Genomic DNA, 17,935 nt, shown 5'->3' with positions numbered 1-17,935 from the left:
TGAGCGGAGGCAGCGCGGCGAGCGCATGGGGCGCCCCCTCCGGCCCGGCCGCGCGGCTCGCTGTGGAGCCTCGCCCCGGGGCCATGCCGGTCATGAAGGGCTTGCTGGCCCCGCAGAACACCTTCCTGGACACCATCGCCACCCGCTTTGACGGCACGCGTAAGTGGGGAGGGCCGGGCCGCGCGAGGGCGGCTCAAGGGCTAGGGGTCCTGCGGCCGCTGTGGACCCGAACCCCCCGTCGAGTGGGCTGAGCCCAGCGCGAGTAGGACGGCAGGGGGTGTGACCCGCTTAGGGTTCGGAGGCCGGGGGCGGGACGAAGTGGTGGGGCGCTCTGGGGGCCACTCCAAGAGTCCTGCCTTCTGGAAAAAGAAACAGATCGGACCGCGGCAGGTTCCAACCTGGATTAGGGCCACGCATCCCCAAATAGTGGCGCGCCCGTGACCCAGGAGGGGAGGGTATGTGCTGTCCCGGAGATGGGGGGACCCCCTCTCGCCCACCGGAGCGCACGTCTCGATCAGCACCTTGGACAGCCGCGCCGCTCCTTCCTGCTCCTCCCGCCATCCCCTCCCTGCCAGCCCCGCGCTCCAGCGCTCCCCTGCCCTCTCGGGAACCCTCACGGGGCTCAGGAGGGGGAGCGGCACCCGAGGGCGGAAACAAGCCGCCAGTGCCCTCTCCGCCTCCCCCTTCCCCACACACCTCCCTGTTTCCATAGCGCCCATCTCCGAGGCAACAGGCCCTGGGATGGAAGAAGGAGCTGGCACCCAGGGCCCAAGGCCTCCTAGGCACCCTGTGGCCCCATCAGCCACCCCACAGCCCTGACTGTCGCCTTCCCTAAGCCCCAGCGCAGGTCTGTCTTGGGCCCCATCTCTCAACTAAGACTGTCCCCAAATAACCCACAAACTCCCTCCACTTGGGCCCAGGAAGCCAGCCCAGTTCTGCTGCTGGGGTTGCTGGTGCCCACCCTCACTGCCCTACCCAGCCTGATGTCCAGCCCTGGGACCAGATGATCCCTGAGAACAGCTAGAGGAATGTTAAAAGGGGGACCTTTCCTGGAAGACAGGCGTGAGGATCCTGCTCAGCCGTCTTTCCCCCACGCTAAGGAAATTTGTGAGTTTGGAAAATAAAAGGATGTGAAGCCATCAGAATCTTTGCCCTGGTCCCTGCCATAGGACAATGGCTATGCACATGGCCCCAAAGCTGAGAGAAGGGGGGTCTTTCTACCTGTTTGGAGCGGCTCTCACTAAGGACTTGCTCTCCCAAGGGAACGATGCAGCCCTCACAACCATGCAGGTTGTGTCCCACTTGCCAGTAAGGAACTGAGGTCCTGAACTTGCCCAGCATCCCAGCCCGTAATCGATTAGCAGGCTCCAGGGCTCTCCCTCGCTGTGCTGTGCGCCTGGAGCTTGATGGCGGGGTGGCCTGCGTGGCCTCGTAGGGCTCCCCCTCCAACACCTCAGTCGTCCAGCCTTAGCTGTAGGCCACCCTTGGGTTCTTGTCCCTTTGCTCTCTCTTATCCTTATTGAATATGTCGTTAGGGCAGGCTGCTGGCTCTGTGATACGACCCCAGGAGCGTGCTCCTCTCCTAGACCAGCTCTGAGCCTGACCTCTGCCCCCACAGACAGCAACTTCCTGCTGGCCAATGCACAAGGCCCTCGGGGCTTCCCTGTCGTGTATTGCTCCGACGGCTTCTGCGAGCTCACTGGTTACGGCCGCACTGAGGTCATGCAGAAAACCTGTAGCTGCCGCTTCCTCTATGGCCCGGAGACCAGTGAGCCGGCACTGCAGCGGCTGCACAAAGCCCTGGAGGGCCACCAGGAGCACCGGACTGAGATCTGCTTCTACCGCAAGGACGGTGAGCAGCAAGTTCATCGCTGACTCTGGGTCTTGAGGAGAGCCGTGTGCGTGGAGGGTACAGCTCACTCGCTCCGTCTTCCCCATGCCACAGGCTCAGCCTTTTGGTGCCTCCTGGACATGATGCCGATCAAGAATGAGATGGGTGAGGTCGTGCTGCTCCTCTTCTCCTTCAAGGACATCACTCAGAGTGGAGGCCCTGGGCTTGGCCCCCCGGGTGTCCATGGGGACAGTAGCCATGGTAACTGCCAGTTGTGGGAGGCAGGAAGGGCTGGAAGTCCTTGACCAGCGTCACCAGAGACCCACCTGGCCCCAGGGGGCCCTTATACCCATCCTTCCTCCCACAGAAAATTCCCTTAGTAGGAGGGGCGCCAGCTCCAGGCTTCGGTCCTCCAAAAGGCAAAGCCGCACCGTCCTACACCGACTGACCGGTCACTTCCGTCGTCGGGGCCAGGGAGGCATGAAGACCAACAACGTAAGTTCCCTGCTGTCTGCCCTGGCTGCCGGCTGCCTCCTTGGTTCCTGCTGTCCTGTCTCCATCATGGCCTTGTGCCTCTGCCAGCCCACTTCTGAGGGCCACTCTGCTCCATGCATGCTGCACACGGCCTCTGTCGCCATCTCCCTTGCTTCCTTAGTTAACCAACTGCTCCCTTGTGACGCGACACCACTGGGGTGCTAGCAGCACCCATATCACCTACCCTTGACCGAGAGAGGGGTCGTGTCCTGGGGTGGGAATTCAAATCCCAAGTGGCTTTGGCCCTGGAGAGGAAGCCCACCCTTGGACCTGGCATCTCATCCTGTGTGTCACCTTGGAGGAGCCTGACCGAGCCAGGGGAGACCCTTTGTGGGGTCTGCTAGGCCACAGAGAAGGGTGTGCTGCATTGGCTCCCTGTTCCCCAACATACCCCACCCCTCTCTAGGCCCCCAAAGTCCAGGGGAGCTTGAGGGAGAAGCCAGGGACCCCTCCAGGTAGGGAATCTGCCTGCTCTGTCAGACTCTCCCTGCCCACGTGGGGCTCAGTCCTGAGGCCACCATGAATCGTGGCTGCACGGAGAGGGCCGAACAGAGGGGAGGAGGTGCCCAGTGTCAGTTTCCGGTCTCCTCTCAAGCCACCCTGGAAGTGCTTGCCTCTCGCCTCTCCCCAACACCCCTTCCTCTGTCTTTCCCCCAAATGTCCCCAACCGCCACCCCTCTCCATTTAGAACGTGTTTGAACCAAAGCCATCAGTGCCCGAATACAAGGTGGCCTCCGTTGAGGGGTCCCGCTGCCTCCTCCTCCACTACAGCGTCCCCAAGGCTGTCTGGGATGGCCTCATCCTCCTTGCCACCCTCTACGTCGCAGTCACCGTCCCCTACAATGTCTGCTTCTCGGGTGATGACGATACCCCCGTCGCGTCCCGGCACACGCTTGTCAGTGACATCGTGGTGGAGATGCTTTTCATCTTAGGTCAGAACCTCCAGCTCGCAGAGCACAGACTGCCCAGTGGGTGGGCCTTGGGAACCCCCGGCCACACCTGCCTCCTCCCCTCACCCCAACCAGGCTCCCTGCAGCCCCAGCCCCTTGGCCCATGTCCCCTTTTGGGGCCACCCCACTCGCTCAGGTGCCAGCCACGCACCCTAGGAATGGCCTCTCGCACCCCAGACATCATCCTGAACTTCCGCACCACCTACGTGTCCCAGTCCGGTCAGGTGGTCTCGGCCCCTCGCTCCATCGGCCTGCACTACCTGGCCACCTGGTTCTTTGTGGATCTCATCGCCGCGCTGCCTTTTGATCTGCTCTATGTCTTCAACGTCACCGTGGTGAGTGACCTCATCCACAGGTCTCCGCATCTCCTGACAGGGCCCTGGCTGGGTGGGCGCTGCTCAGCCAGCTCCTTGAGTTGAGGGAAGCCGAGCCGAATGAAAGCTAACTCTGGCTCCTGGGGCGGCCCTGGGCGGCTGCCAGATGAGCGGTGCTTTTCACATTTCTATTTAGCAAACAAATGATGAGCACTTAGCCATCCATCGGGCCTATGTGGGCATGGTCGCTGTGAGAGGGAGGCAGGAGGACTCTCCGAGCCCTTCCGCAGGTGAAGGACCCTAGCACAGAGGTGCACGGAGTGTCAGCTGGGGCCAAGGTTCGTGGCATGAGCCTGAGTGAGCCTTGGAGGTGACTGGCAAAAGCGACAGGGCAGGAACCTGGGGGGCTAGAGCAGCCTGGTGTGCAGGGGTGCAGTGGCGGCCTGGGTGGGAGGCGCAGGGCTGGGGCTGCAGTTGCAGGGCTTCAGCAGGCAGGAGTGAGGGGCCGTGGGGCAGCCCAGGGAGCTAGGCATGGAAGACAGAGTATGTGCGGATTTGCAAGGAGGGGAGCAGAACCTGGCCCTAACCCAGGCCGCCTGGCACCGCCCCTCTCGGCCTCACCTGTGTCCCCAGGCCCCCTCGGCTGCTGGGAGAGGCGGGGAGCAGTTTCCCCGTGCCTCCCCCTGCACTGGGCTATAGCAGGAAACCACCTACACGCAGCCCGATTTAACTAGCCGCCAACGGCTGTGGGCCTCCTCTCCTGGCTGTGCACACATGTGTGCACGCTTTTGCACACGTGTGCATGTATGGGGCTGCCCGGCGACCCCCCAGGTGCCCACCATCCCTGGGGACCCCCATGCAGCATCTGTCTAATGCCACCATCCCCGCCCTCCTCACAGGCAGCACCTGCATCACTGGCCCTGGGGATGCACCGTGGTATGGGACCCTCCGCCCTTCCCCACTTTCTTCAGGAAAGTCTCAGGTTCTCTGCTTCAGAGTCAACACAGAGGCTCAGAGAGGCAAAGCAGGGTGCCAGAGATCACATGGTCACAAGGGCTAGCAGACTGGAGTCAGGTCCAGTCTGGGGCCCTGACAGTGTAGACTCCTAGGAGCTGGGCCAGTGTAGACTCCAAGGAGCTGGGCCAGACCTTACAGCCCGAGAAGAGTGACAGGAGTGTTATGAAGCTGTGGGACATGGGGGCAGGGTGCTGAGGACACTCTGCAGGGCTTGGGTTTGGAGCCAGCCAGGTGACCTGGGGGCCAAGGCAGGCACAGGTCATGAGGGGAAGCAAGGACACCTCCTGACTAGTTTTCACCCAAAATGTGAGGATTGAGGTCAGGAGCAGCATGGGCTCAGGACCTGGGGGAGCTCCCACTTGCTCTCCTCCTCAGACCAGAAGGGCTAACTGAAGCATGACCATAGAGCTAGGCATGGTGGTACTCGTGAGTCATCCCAACACTTGGGAGGCTGAGGCAGGAGGACTGCTGAGATCAAGGCCAGCCTGGGCTCCATAGAGAGGCCCTATCTCAAACAATAACAACAAATAATAATAATCACAATGAAAGTAGCAGCCTCTGAACTGGGGATGTAAACCGGCATTAAAAGCCTTTCCTAGCACGCTTCGCAGTTGCAGTGCTATTAGCCAGTGTTGCCCAGCCCTGAAACAGGCCGAGTCAAGAGCGCCCCAAGTTCCAGGCGTAGCCGAGCAAGGCCTTAGCAAGCTCCTGGTTCCAGGAATGAAAAGCGCTGGAGGTGGAGCTCAGTGACGGAGCACTGCTGGGTCGTCTCCTCAGAGCAGCACCCCAAAGCGCTCACCTGTGACCCTTGGGCGAGTTACAGTGCCTACCCAAAGGCCTGCTGGCACCCCTGCAGCCCTCGCACCACCTCCCGCTGTTGTGGCCCACACAGGAAGGGTCCCCGCCGCCGTGCTTCCCACAGCTCTTGCCTTCGCCTCCCCTTCCTGCCTCCCTCCCCGCTCCGGCTACTGCACTGTCCCGAAGGGCCATGAGGCAGGGCACCCCGAAGGGGCTGCGGCTGTGACCGACCCCCGGCCTGTCCTCAGCCACCCACTGGAGCACAGCTGAAAGTCTTCCCAAGGATCAGGGATGCTGCGTGAGCGCTGCTCCCCCTGTCCCCCCCCCCCCCAGGTTCCCAGGACGGCAGGGAGTTTCTCCCCGCCTGGGCTCCAGGCTGTGTGCCCAGGTGCTTGCGTGCTGACTCCTCTCCTCCTTTTGCAGACCTCGCTCGTGCACCTCCTGAAGACCGTGCGGCTGCTGCGGCTCCTGCGGCTGCTGCAGAAACTGGAGCGGTACTCGCAGTGCAGCGCAGTGGTGCTCACGCTGCTCATGTCGGCGTTTGCGCTCCTGGCCCACTGGATGGCTTGCGTCTGGTATGTCATCGGACGCCGGGAGATGGAGGCCAACGACCCCCTGCTCTGGGACATTGGTGAGCCACCGACCCCACTCTTGCTCCTCAGCCCACTTCTCCCCTGGAATCCTCAGGTCCCACCCACATGCCCCGTGAATCCCCCAAACCTGCTCGAGCTCTTTGGGGATCGAGTGGGAGTGTACTGGCCTGGGTGAACCTGGAAGCCTAAAACACAGCTCTAAAAGACTTCACTGAAATAATTATGAAAATCTAAACCAGGGTGGTGGCACACACCTGTCATCCCAGCACTCTGGGAGGCTGACGCAGGAGGATCACTTGGATTTGAGGCCAGCCTGGGCGACACAGGAAGACCCTGTTTTAAAAATAAATAAGTTCCGGAAGCCAGTCAAATAGCTCAGTGGACCAAAGCACCTTCTGGGCCAGGCCCGTCCCCATGGCACCCTGAGATGGTGATTGAGATTAGGGGTGGTGGTGTGCACCTGTAATCCCAGTGCTTGGGAAGCTGAAAACAGGAGGATTGCTATGAGTGCAATCTGTAGTGAGACCTTGTACTAAATATATAAAGAGAAAAAATAAATAAACAAATTCCAAAACAGAAAATAGAAAAAAAAAAAAAAAAAAAAAGAGGGCTGGGGATGTAGCTCAGTAGCACACTGCCTGCCTGGCAAGTGCCAGGCCCTAGCTGGATTACAGGTACCAAAAAATGAAAATTGTTTAAAAAAGAAAAGATAATATATTAATTAGTTAAAAAAGAAAATGCCGGGGCTGAGGCTCCGTGGGTTCACTCTTGGCTACCGCGGCATGCTAGGCTCAGCATACACCCCAGCAGCCCGGCTGCCTCTGTGCCCCGGCCCCCCTCCGCCAGGCTTCTCACGCAGGCCCTGACCCGCTTTGGGCCCTGGACTCGCCCTCTTCCTCTCGCATCTTTCCCAGCTGACCTCTAGCCTCAGCCAACCCCTGCCCTGCCCTGGGGGCCCCTCTGGCCTGCGCTGCCACCTGGGTTGGATGTGCCTCACGGCAAGTGCAGGATCCCCGTGTTTCGAGACCTCACGTCCCCTGATGCCGCTCGGCAGAGGCCTGGGGGAGCCCTCACCCTGTGGCAGCAGGCGCAGGACAGGGCCGCCGAAGGTGCCTGGGGGAGGCCCTCCGGCCCTCCTCACCGCGCCGCGCTGCCCCCAGGCTGGCTGCAGGAGCTGGGCCGGCGGCTGGACGCGCCCTACGTGAACGGCTCGGCGGGGCCGTCGCGGCGCAGCGCCTACATCGCCGCGCTCTACTTCACGCTCAGCAGCCTCACCAGCGTGGGCTTTGGCAACGTGTGCGCCAACACCGACGCCGAGAAGGTCTTCTCCATCTGCACCATGCTCATCGGCGGTGAGCCGGGCCACGCGCTGGGACGCGGATGCTCGGGAGGGCGAGGCACCCGCGGGTGCGGGCAGAGCGCGGGGTGTCCCGAGCCCGGACCCCCGTGACGCCCCGCCCGCCTGTCACCAGCGCTGATGCACGCCGTGGTCTTCGGCAATGTCACGGCCATCATCCAGCGCCTGTACGCGCGCCGCTCGCTTTACCACCGCCGCGTGAAGGACCTGGAGGACTTCGTGCGCGTGCACCGCCTGCCGAGGCCGCTCAAGCAGCGCGTGCTCGAGTACTTCCAGACCACGTGGGCCGCCACGTGCGGCATCGACGCCAACGAGGTGGGCGGGCGGGCTGGTGGGGCAGGCTGGGATCGCCGCCATGAGGGTGGGCCTGGGGTAAGGGGTTGGGGGTGTGTGTGAGTGTCTAGCACGCAGGGCCCAGGCAGGCAGGACGCACCCAGCCACCTGAACCCAAATCCCTTTTGGCAGAACTGGGGATTGAACTCAGGGCCTTGCACTTGCCAGGCAAGTGCTTATTCTGCTGAGCCATCTCCCCAAATCCCTTTTTCTTTGCATTTGATCTCGGGAGCAAGAAGGGAGCTCAGGCCTGCACCCTGCCACTTTGTAGATCAATGTGTCCAGAGGGGTTGACACTTGCTTGTCATCACAGCACTCTGGAGGCTGAGGCAGGAGGATCACTGGGAGTCCTAAGGTCAGCCTGAGCTACACAGTGAGTTCAAGGCTGGCTTGGGCTACATAGTGGAACTGTCTAAGAAAGAAAGAGAGATCCAGTGGTAGGAACACAGGTCCAGCAGGGCTAGTAGCAGATCTAGAGCCAAGTGAGTTCAGGGACTGAGCAGCTGGGGGCAGGGGTTGAGGAGGAGGCAGTGGGTGGGCTGCCGGACAGCCCTGAGTTTAGATTCCATCCTGCCCAACCTCAGGCCTGGAGGGCAGCTCGGGGGTGGAGGGAATGAATTGTGGGGCTCTCCAGGGCAGGACTGCTGGGCCTGCTCTCCAGCCAAGGGCAGGAAAGACCCTGGGGACCCAGCATTAGGCTGGGGCAACATGGAGAAGTGGAGGCACCACAGTGAGGGTGGGGCTTAGGCGTACTTGAGGCCCACAGCGGGCATGAGGAGGGTTGGGGGGGCGTCCGAGGATCCCCAGCGGCACAGAAGCCAGGGCTGGCACCCAGGCAGGAAGGCAGGCAGGAGGCAGGAAGTGTGTGGGGGTGTCCAAGTGAGGAGGGGTGGGAGGAGACCCAGGGCGGTGAGTGGGTGAGTGAGTGGAGATGAAGATGTGGGCAGGTACTTGGTCCTGGGAAGTCCTCAACCCTGGGGTCACTGAGGCCTTGCGAGGGGCAGTGGCGTGCCTGGGGTCCATGAGGACCTAGGGACAATGCTGCCCTCAGGCCGCCTCCCACCTCCTGGTTAAAGGCAGATCCACAGCCAGGGCTCTGGGCTGTAGGACGTGTGTGGGTGACCAGGGGAGAGCCCTGTGTGGTGGGCTGGGAGGGGGCCCGGTCTGTGCTGCCGAAGTGAGGCTAGGATCCAGGCACAGCCAGTGAGCTCGGGGTCAGGAAAGCAGGCGGCTTCCTGGAGGCTGGCAGCAGGCACCTTCCCCACATGCGGGCAGCACATGTGCAGGCAGGTGTATTGGCTGGGGCGGCTGGAATGACCTCTGCCCCTTATGCAGTTACTGCGTGACTTCCCAGACGAGCTCAGAGCCGACGTCGCCCTGCACCTGAACCGGGAGATCCTGCAGCTGCCGCTGTTTGGGGCAGCAAGCCGGGGCTGCCTGCGGGCGCTATCCCTCCACATCAAGACCTCCTTCTGCGCCCCGGGCGAGTACCTGCTGCGCCGCGGGGATGCCCTTCAGGCCCACTACTACGTGTGCTCCGGCTCCCTGGAAGTGCTCCGGGACAGCACGGTGCTGGCCATCCTGGGTGAGCGTGGGCCACTGCTACTGCCTGGAGCTGACCCTAGGAACCTGAGGAGTACCCCAGTCCTCTCCCTAATTCCTTCCACCACTCTCAACCCATCTGGCCTTCCCTCGAGACCTTCCGCTAGTCTACTGCACTGTTCCCACAGGCCCAGCTCCACTGACCATGTCCTGATTAACCTCACCGCTGCTGGCCCTTACCCTTTAACTGGCCACTCCATGGAGGACCACCCAGCTCCATCGGTCACTTCCAGCCCTCCTCCCACGCCCACTTGCTGTCTCCTCATCCTCCACTGACCTTTTTCGGATTCCCTTGATCTCAGCTGAGCCCTTGATCCATTGTCTACCACCATCTTTCGACATACCAATTACTCCCCATCATCGCTCCACCCATCCTAGCCATCCGTCTACCACAGCTGATCTGACATCCCTCCCGCAGGCAAGGGGGACCTGATTGGGGCAGACATCCCCGAGCCAGGGCCAGATCCCAGGCCAGGGGCAGGCCCAAGCTCCGTGCTGAAGACCAGCGCCGATGTGAGAGCCCTGACCTACTGCGGCCTACAGCAGCTAAGCAGCCGGGGACTAGCTGAGGTCCTGCGGCTGTACCCCGAGTATGGGACTGCCTTCCGGGCGGGCCTGCCCCGGGACCTCACCTTCAACCTGCGCCAGGGGAGTGACACCAGTGTATGTCAACCTCGAAGTCCCTCACTCTAAAGCTGGCCCCAGCCCCAGAGAGCCCAGGTCTTAGCTCCCATCTCCTCCTGTCCATGTCCTGTGACACTCTGGACCTCACACACCATCCTTGACACCTGGATCCCTTAGGGCAGAGTTGGGGATGTCTGGCTCAGTTCCACACAAGGGGCCTGTGCTCTCCATTCTCCACATGGGGCCCTGTGGGGTGGGACCAGGAGGCTGCCAGCAGTCTTGGGTCTGAACTTCCCTCCCCACAGGGCCTCAGCCGCAGTGGCCGATCTCCCCGCCTCTCCCAGGTAACCTACCTTCCGGGGTGAGTGGGTGGGTGTGGCAGCGGTGTGGGGGGAGCAGCTCAGAGGGAGGGGATGGAAGGGAAAGGCCTGCTGTTCTGGCCCCACCGCTGCTGTCCCTGCACAGCCCCGCTCCGACAGCCTCGGCTCCTTCTCAGACAAGACCCTGCCATCCATCACGGAGACCGAGCCTGGCCCAGTGCCCGGGGCAGGTCCCAGGCCCCTCCGGCCCCTCCTGCTGCCCAGCCTCAGTCCTGCCCGGCCTCAGGGTTCCCTCGCCAGCCTCTTGGGCGAGGAGCTGCCCCCGTTCTCCGCCTCTGCCTCCTCCCCCTCTTTGTCCCCCTCCCCCCACGGCCTCCCTAGAGGTTCAGCTGCCTGGAAGCCCCCCCAGCTTCTTATTCCTCCACTGGGAACCTGTGGACCTCCAGACCTCAGTCCCCGGTGAGACGCCAGCCTCCTCTGCCTTTCTCGTATCCCCTCTGGTTTCCACAACCTTCCCAGGCTGTCCCTTCATGCCTACCTCAGCCGCCCTGCCCCCACCACCCGCAACCCATCCCTGCCCACTGCTGGTCCCTGCCCTGTGGCTGAGGCCCACGCATCCTCTGCCCACACGTGCTGACGGGCACTGCCCCATCCACAGGGTAGTAGATGGCATTGAGGACTCAGGCAGCACAGCTGAGGCCCCCACGTTCCGGTTCAGCAGGAGGCCTGAGCCCCCAAGGCTCCGCTTGCAGTCCCCCCCTGCAGGTAAGGGCCAGCGGCAATGTGAGCTGCAACCACTGCACTTCGCTTCGCCCTCACCTCACCCACCCACCCGCTGATCGCTGCTTCCACCACCTAACATCCACCCTTCTATCCACCCACCCATCCTCCATCCTTCTAGCTACCATCCGTCCCTGCACCCACCCCCAACACCCGCCCATCCATCATTAGGGCCTGCCAATGCCAGGCACCATGCTGGGAAACCAGACCTGGCCCACTCTTGGGGAGATCCCTTCCTAGTGCTGGAGACAATTCTGCATCCAGATAAGTGGTTCTAGAATCGGGTACAAACTCCAACAACAACAGGACTATGCTAGGCGGAAACACATGAGTTTCTTTCTTTCGTATTTAGTACTCACTACACAGATCCGACTCGTAGTGATTCTCCTGTTTTCAGCCTCTCAAGCGCTGGGAAGTTGCTTCTTAAAGCGGGGCCTGGTCCCTAGCTGGGCCTGGGGGTGCACGTCTGTAATCACAGCACTCTGTGGAAGGCAGAAGGCTGAGGCAAAAGGATTGCAACTTTGAACTCCACGTGGGGAATTTAGTGAGAACTTGTCTCAAAATAAAACATTAAAGGTCTGGAGATGTACTTCAGTGTTCAATCCCCAGGACCAAGAAAAAGAAAGGAGAAAGCAATCGTGCCTTCAGCTGTGGAGCAAGGCAGTCGGGGAAGGCACTGCGGCTGGCCCTGTGACAGAGGGGTCGCCTGGCTGTGGGCTCAGATGTCCCTGCCCCGGACTCACCCTCACCCTTCTCCCGCAGGCATCGGGCCTGGCCGGGCACTGACCACCGAAGCGGAGGAGGTGCAGGAGAAAGTCTGCAGGCTGAACCAGGAGGTGGGTGGGGCAGCCACGCTTCCCCTCCTGCAGAACGGGGCTGGGGCGCTGGGTTGCAGTCCACCCACCGGCTGGATGCCTTGGGGGAGTCGCGCAAGCTCTCTTGGTTTTCTCACCTAAAAGCCGGGTTTGGGGCGCGCGCGCACTGCGGTACTCATTGGCGCCCCCTCGCGGCCGGCCTAGGCTCGAAGCCTGCGGTGAGACCACCTGTCTGACCCCCTCTGCGAGCTGGGGTGCTCCCCGGGGTCCCGGGCTTGACCGACTCTCACCCAGCCCTGGGAAATGAGAGCTCACGGAGCTCGTGGGGATCGGAGACCGGAGAGGCCCTTGCGTCCGGGGACCCGGCTCTGTGGGCTGAACCCGGCCAGGCGGAGCCCCCGGTTCTGTGGGCCAAGCGCTGCCTCCAACTCCTGCCTCCACCTCCCAGGGGAACTGCGGATCCGTGTTGTCTGTCTCCATAGCAGGCCAGGCCAGGCCCGCCCCGGGAGTCGCCTTCTCTGGGCTCTGATAAACAGCTGGCACCCCAGGGGGGCGGAGCCCAGGGCCGGGCAGCACCAGCTCCTGCGGGCAAGGAGAGGGCAAGTCCTGCTTCTACTCGCTGCTGGAGGAGCCCCAGTTTTAGGCCAGTGGTCCCCAAGCCTGCGTGAATAACAGAGCCCCCCAATCTGCAGACTCCTGCTGGGTGTGGTGGCACCCCCTGTTGTCCCAGCACTCTGGGAGGCTGAGGCAGGAGTATTAAAAATTCAAGCTCAGTTTGTGCCATTTTGTAATTTCATGAGACTGTCTCAGAGTGAGAGTCAGGAAGTGCAGGAAACGGAGCTCAGTCAGTGCCAAGGCCCTGGGTTCAGCCCCAGGACCTGAAAATGAGGCAGATTCCTGGGGCTTGTTCAGTGTGGAACATACCTGGGGCGGCCCCAGCAGCCCGCAGGCACAGATGCTCCTCGGAGAGCCCTGAGCTCAGTGGGGTGTGGACATTTGAGCCTGCATGGTGGGCTGGCCTCGCAGCCCAGCCCTGGAGGAGCGCAGAGCTACGTTCTGTGGAATGCCTTGAAGGGGGTGCCAGTGCCTGTGGCCAGACCCCTTTTTTTCTTTTGTCTTTTTGAGTCAGGGTCTCACTATGCAGTTCAGGCTCCCTTGAGCTCGCTTTGTAGTCCAGGCTGGTCTCCAACTCACAATGATCCTCCTGCCTCAACCTCCTGAGTGCTAGGATTACAGGCCTGCGCCACCATGCCCGGCCCAGACCCTTTTTGGTACCAGGGATTGAATTCTGGGCCTTGCACTTCCAAGGCAAGCACTTATGCTGCTGAGCTACCTCTCCAGCTCTTCAGATCCTTTCTGGAAGGAGATGGCGGTGGTGTCTACCCTGGGTCTCCCTCCTGGGGTGAGGCTGAGGAGATCTGGAACCACAGAGGGGTGCACCCTGTACCAAGACACCTCATGTGTTTTCCACAGATTTCCCGCCTCAACCAAGAAGTGTCTCAGCTGAGTCAGGAGCTTCGGCACATGGTAGGGCTGCTGCATGCCCACCTGGGTCGCCCAGGCCAGCCAGCACCTGCAGCCTGGCCCCCAGACCCTTCCTGTCGCCAGCGAAGGCCACCAAGCAGGTCTCCATGTGTGTCTGGACAGCCCCAAAGCCTCCATGACATGACACGTGCTGAGGTCCTCCGCACAGCTGGTGCTAGGACAGCGGAGATGAGGGCCACAGTGTCCCCACTGGCCCCCTGTCCCTCAGAGCTGGACTCGCTGAGCCCCTCCCCAGGACCAGAGGCTTCTCCGAGCCTTGCCCAGCCTAGCTTCCGGTCCAGGTCGGACACGCTGCACTGACCCCGGCCTGGGCCCAGGCCTGTCTGGGGCAGGCACCATTGCCTGCCATCAGGGAGGAGCTGGGCCTCCTGCTTCAGGGTCAGCAGCCACCAGCTGGTCTGGCTGGCTGTGGATTCTCTGGACTTCTGATCCCGATCCACTTTGCAAACCTTCTCCCCCATTCTCCTCTGTGAGGGGCCGTCCAATTCATGGCGTCCAGCAGCGCAGATGGATGCCGTGCGCTCTTTCCCCCAGGATCCGGAAGCAGGTAGAGACTGATGGGGAGCTGGGTCAGCCTGGAAGGAAAGCCCTTGCGGGACCAGGCAGGACCCTGTGCCCATAGAAAGGGATTTGCACTCTGGACGTAGCGTAGTGACACCCTGGGCCCACCTAGCCCAGCTTCTGGTCCCTCTGCTAGAGGGCCCCCTCCTGGGGACAGTGTCACCTTTAGAGGGGCACCTTTACCATTCTGGTTGGCATCTGAGCCACCAGGATGTCTCAGCCCCTGGCCATCTGTCCAGACTGGAGGGGCCCCCTGCATACACAGGGAATGAACTGACCACCCCTGATTTATCTCTAGTCTTTGGCTCTTAGCATTTTTTCAGAATGTGCATTAGGTTCCAAGATTACAAATAAAAGACAGGTCACATAAACATCCTGTATTCTACCTGGGAACGGTGGTACACACCTGTGATCTCGCACTCTGGGAAGCTGAGGCAGGAGGATTTCGAGTTCAAGCCCAGGAAGATCTTGGCTCAGAATTTGAAAGCGCAAGGCATCTCCCAGCCTGGGCCAACAGTTATTTGGCAGTTAGTGGTGATCACTGGGCATCGGGTGGCTGCTGGGGACCACGGGGCTCAAGCCCCTGGGCGCTGCACTCACTTTTGCTGCATCCCCATCCCTTCATCCATCAGGGTCTCACTAAGTCACTAAGCTCCCCAGGCCGGGTTTGAACTTTGTGATCCTCCTGACTCAACCTCCTACAGTGCTGGGGTCACAGGGGTGTGTTTCCACACCCAGCTGCTCACTGTCCCCGTTAGCCAGGACCCGCAGTCCCCAGGCCTTTGAAGCCCCAGCTTGTTGGTTGTTTCCTGACACCCAGCCAGCTTCTGCGGGTTGAAATCTTTGGTCTCTGCCAGCAGGGTCTGCGTGCAGGGCCTGGGAGTGGGCTCCCGGACCGGAGTGGGCACCCCGGGCTCTGTCAGCAGCATCTTTGTGTCTGTGTCTCCGCAGGCTGTCACTCCTGGTGCTGGCCAGCAACTCAGCTAGCTCCAGCACCGCTCTGGACCTGCCCCACCCCAGCAGGGCTGGGCTCTTGCTGACCTCAGTGCCCCTGGTCCTTCAGCTCAGGGCCCCGCCTGCCTTCCGTCCAGCGCCTCAGCCTCACTTTTGGATAGGAAATAAACTCTTCTATTTTTGTAGCCTTTGGCACCGGCTGTTTCTCGGATTTGGGCTGAGAGCCCCTGGGCTTTGCAGGAGCCCACGCCACAGTCACCCCTGCCACCCCTAGGGCCTTGCTGATGTCTCTAGAAAGGGCAGAGACGCTAGCCAACCCACTCGGCACCACGGCCACCAGGGGCCAGGCGCTGAGGGGGAAACCTTAATGAGTCCCCAGAGGGTCTGTTAACGTTCCTCCTCCTCATCCTGGGCAGGCCCACGTCCAGCTCTGGACAGACGGGCCCAGGGCATCCCCAGCACTCAGTATATGCAGCTGCTAGGGGCTGGGGCTAGGGGGCTGAGAGCCAGCCGGGAGTCCCTCCTGGCCTCCCTAGACCTGGCTTTTCTCTCAGCTTTCACCACTGCCAGGAGGTGATCACTGCCAGGAGGCAGGGCAGGGGGATTTGAGGTGTTGCGCGACACAGGCACCCTGGGCCTGGTGTGTGGCACAGGCCCAGGGTCCCAGAACCTGGGAGACTGAGGCAGGAGGCTCACCAGAGGCCAGCAGTGAGTTCAAATGCAGCTCAGATTACTTGGAGAGACACTATCTCAAGAAAGGAAAAAGAGCCAGGTGTGGTAGCCTGTAATCCCAGCACGCAGGAGGCTGAGGCAGGAGGATTGCCATAAATTCAAGGCAAGCCTGGGCTACACAGTGCGTTAAAGGCCAGCCTGAATGATTCAGTGGGACCCTGTCTCAAAAGGAAATAAATAAATAAAAAGGAAAAAAAGAAAAGACACGTGGGCACAACATTTTGTCGGGTTGCCCGGGACCTGGACAGGTCCATTCTCCAGGTTTGGTTTCACAGAGTATAATTGGTGTTGGCCTGTGTCTGAGGGTCTAGAGTGGATTTTGATTTCATACAGGTATGTGTTTGTTTGAGACAGGGTCTCACTATGTAGTTGTCTTCTTTTTCTTCTTTTTTTTGGTTGGAACTGGGGATTGAACTCAGGCGCTTGCGCTTCTAGGCAAGCACTTATTCTACTGAGCCATCTGCCCCGCCCCTCACTATGTAGTTCAAGCTGGACTGAAATCACTTTGTAGACACAGCAGTCCTTCTGCCTCAGCCTCCCAAATGCTGTGGATTACAGGTGTGGACTGCCACACTGGCCTGTTTGTTTGTCTTTTTCGGACAGGGTCTCGCCATGCAGCTCAGGCTGGCCTTGAGTTCACTTTGTAGCCCAGGCTGGTCTTCCACTTGTAACCATCCTCCTGCCCCGCTCCTGGGTGCTGGGACTCCAGGCATGCACCACCATGCCGGCCACCGGCCTGTTTTTAAGAGTCTCCTTATGTAGTTCAGGCTGGGCTGGAACTCACTATGCAGCCCAGGCTGGCTTCAAACCCACAGCAATCCTCCTGCCTCAGCCTCACTGGGGCTGGGCTCACAGGTGTGCACCACCACGCCCGGCTCTGCATGCAGGTTTTCGGTAGGGTCCACGGAGGCGAGAGCAGGTACCGGCGTTCGCGTTGGGAGGCGTGGTTCTGGTCTCCAGCAGGAGTGGAGGGCGCAAGACGGCGTCGCCGGCAGCGGAGAGTAGGGTGGCTCTCGGCTCCGGACGGGTTAGGGTGGGACGGGTCCCAGGGGTCCGGGTAGGGCTCACCGGTCTTCTGGACGCCTGTCACTGCTTTGCCGGCGTCCTCAGTACCTGCCAACGGCGTGGACTGGGCCGGAGAGCACCGAGCGGGCCCCTCCCGCAGTGCGAACACCCGCCGGGCGTTGCCGACTCCCCCGCCCCCGGGCTCCGCCGGGGCCCCGCCCCTCGGACTACAACTCCCGTCACGCCCTGCGCGCTCAGTCCCGCCTCTCGCGTGTCCCCGCTGGCGCGGCTCGCGGGGCGGCAAAGGGGGTCTTCTATTGGTCTCTGTGTCCTGCCAGTCACCCGGGAGCGTGGAGGGGCGGGGCGAAGGTGGAGATCCGGATCCGGAGCCGCTGAAAGGCGGAAGTGGAGGCCGGAGCCTGGGACACCGCTTGGGGGGAGAGGAGCGGAGTCGGCCCGAGCCCCCGCCCCGCAGAACGCCGCCGCCCCGGAGCCACGGTGAGTGTGCCTGTCCCGGGATCAGAGTCTCGCCTGTGCTGACGCGTCTTCGGAGCCGCCCCTTTCTCCCAGTCCTGGCGTACGGGGTACTGACCCCTCCCCCGACCCGTAGCCCCCACTTTAGGAGCTCCCCGGGTGTCGGGCCAAGCGGGGAGCCCCTCTACCTCGCCGGGCTGTCATGCGTGAGCCTGGGGCTCCTCCGCGGTTCGCCCGGCCTCTCCAGCCCGGTGGTGGAGAGAGAGACTCCAAGTTCCTCCTCCCCAGCTCCCGGAATGTTGAGGGGCTCCTCCAGGTGCGAAGAAGCCTGTCTCCCTTCTCCTTCAGAGGTGTCGGGAAGCGCTGTCTGTGCACGCTTTTCTTCTCCGCGTCCCAGCAGAAACAGTTGTCCCCTCCAGCTCTGGAGAATTTCTTATCGCTTTCCTTCGGGCGGCAGGTGGGGGAGGGGTCCGGGCGGGTCAGATCCATGGCCTGAAGTAAGTTTGCTCCCCGCTTCTCACTTCCTCACCTTCCCAAGCCAGGACCTCCGCTGAGTTTGAAATCGGGGTCACTGAATAGGGACAAGCTGTCTTCTTGTTTTGCCCCGTCCCCAGCACTGTCCTTTAGTTCTGTTGTTTTCTCCGTATCTCTCTTCCTGCCTCTGAAGAATTTAGCTGAGGCTTGCTCAATCTTAGCTGCAGATCACGGATCCGGGCAGATCTGCCCATTCATTATCTTCTCTCCTCGCAGTCCTCCTCCTCCTGCTGCTCCTCCTCCTCCTTGTCCTCCTCCTCCT

General features: G+C 61.4%; 3 protein-coding genes across 3 annotated transcripts in view; 2 read left to right on the top strand and 1 right to left on the bottom strand.

The window, feature by feature from the left end:
• The first annotated feature begins 83 nt into the window (after positions 1–83).
• On the top strand, positions 84–13,713 carry Kcnh4 (potassium voltage-gated channel subfamily H member 4). Its single transcript, XM_004633908.1, has 16 exons — positions 84–159; positions 1,619–1,852; positions 1,946–2,092; positions 2,199–2,326; positions 3,054–3,297; positions 3,493–3,650; positions 5,868–6,075; positions 7,198–7,389; positions 7,510–7,709; positions 9,063–9,312; positions 9,748–9,992; positions 10,259–10,297; positions 10,419–10,732; positions 10,932–11,038; positions 11,816–11,889; positions 13,342–13,713. Exons 1-16 carry the CDS (start codon positions 84–86, stop codon positions 13,711–13,713), a joined length of 2,988 nt encoding a protein of 995 aa, XP_004633965.1.
• Positions 13,714–16,269: 2,556 nt separating this feature from the next.
• Positions 16,270–17,935, bottom strand: part of LOC111817366 — an 11,736-nt gene continuing 10,070 nt past the window's right edge. Inside the window, exons 6-7 of the mRNA XM_023718137.1 lie at positions 16,484–17,173; positions 16,270–16,339 (exon numbers count right to left, since the gene is read on the bottom strand). Of these exons, the coding sequence (XP_023573905.1) occupies positions 16,280–16,339; positions 16,484–17,173 (750 nt within the window). The 3' untranslated portion in view covers positions 16,270–16,279. The remainder of the gene's footprint in view (positions 16,340–16,483; positions 17,174–17,935) is intronic.
• Positions 17,071–17,935, top strand: part of Rab5c (RAB5C, member RAS oncogene family) — a 14,473-nt gene continuing 13,608 nt past the window's right edge. Inside the window, exon 1 of the mRNA XM_004633773.2 lies at positions 17,071–17,163. The gene's annotated coding sequence lies outside the window, so the exon portion shown is untranslated. The remainder of the gene's footprint in view (positions 17,164–17,935) is intronic.

This window comes from Octodon degus, unplaced genomic scaffold (genome assembly GCF_000260255.1).
Source record: "Octodon degus isolate 3935 unplaced genomic scaffold, OctDeg1.0 scaffold00056, whole genome shotgun sequence".
Classification (NCBI taxonomy): domain Eukaryota; kingdom Metazoa; phylum Chordata; class Mammalia; order Rodentia; family Octodontidae; genus Octodon; species Octodon degus.
Note: the sequence above shows the minus strand (reverse complement) of the source record. Positions and strands in the feature narration are given on the sequence as shown.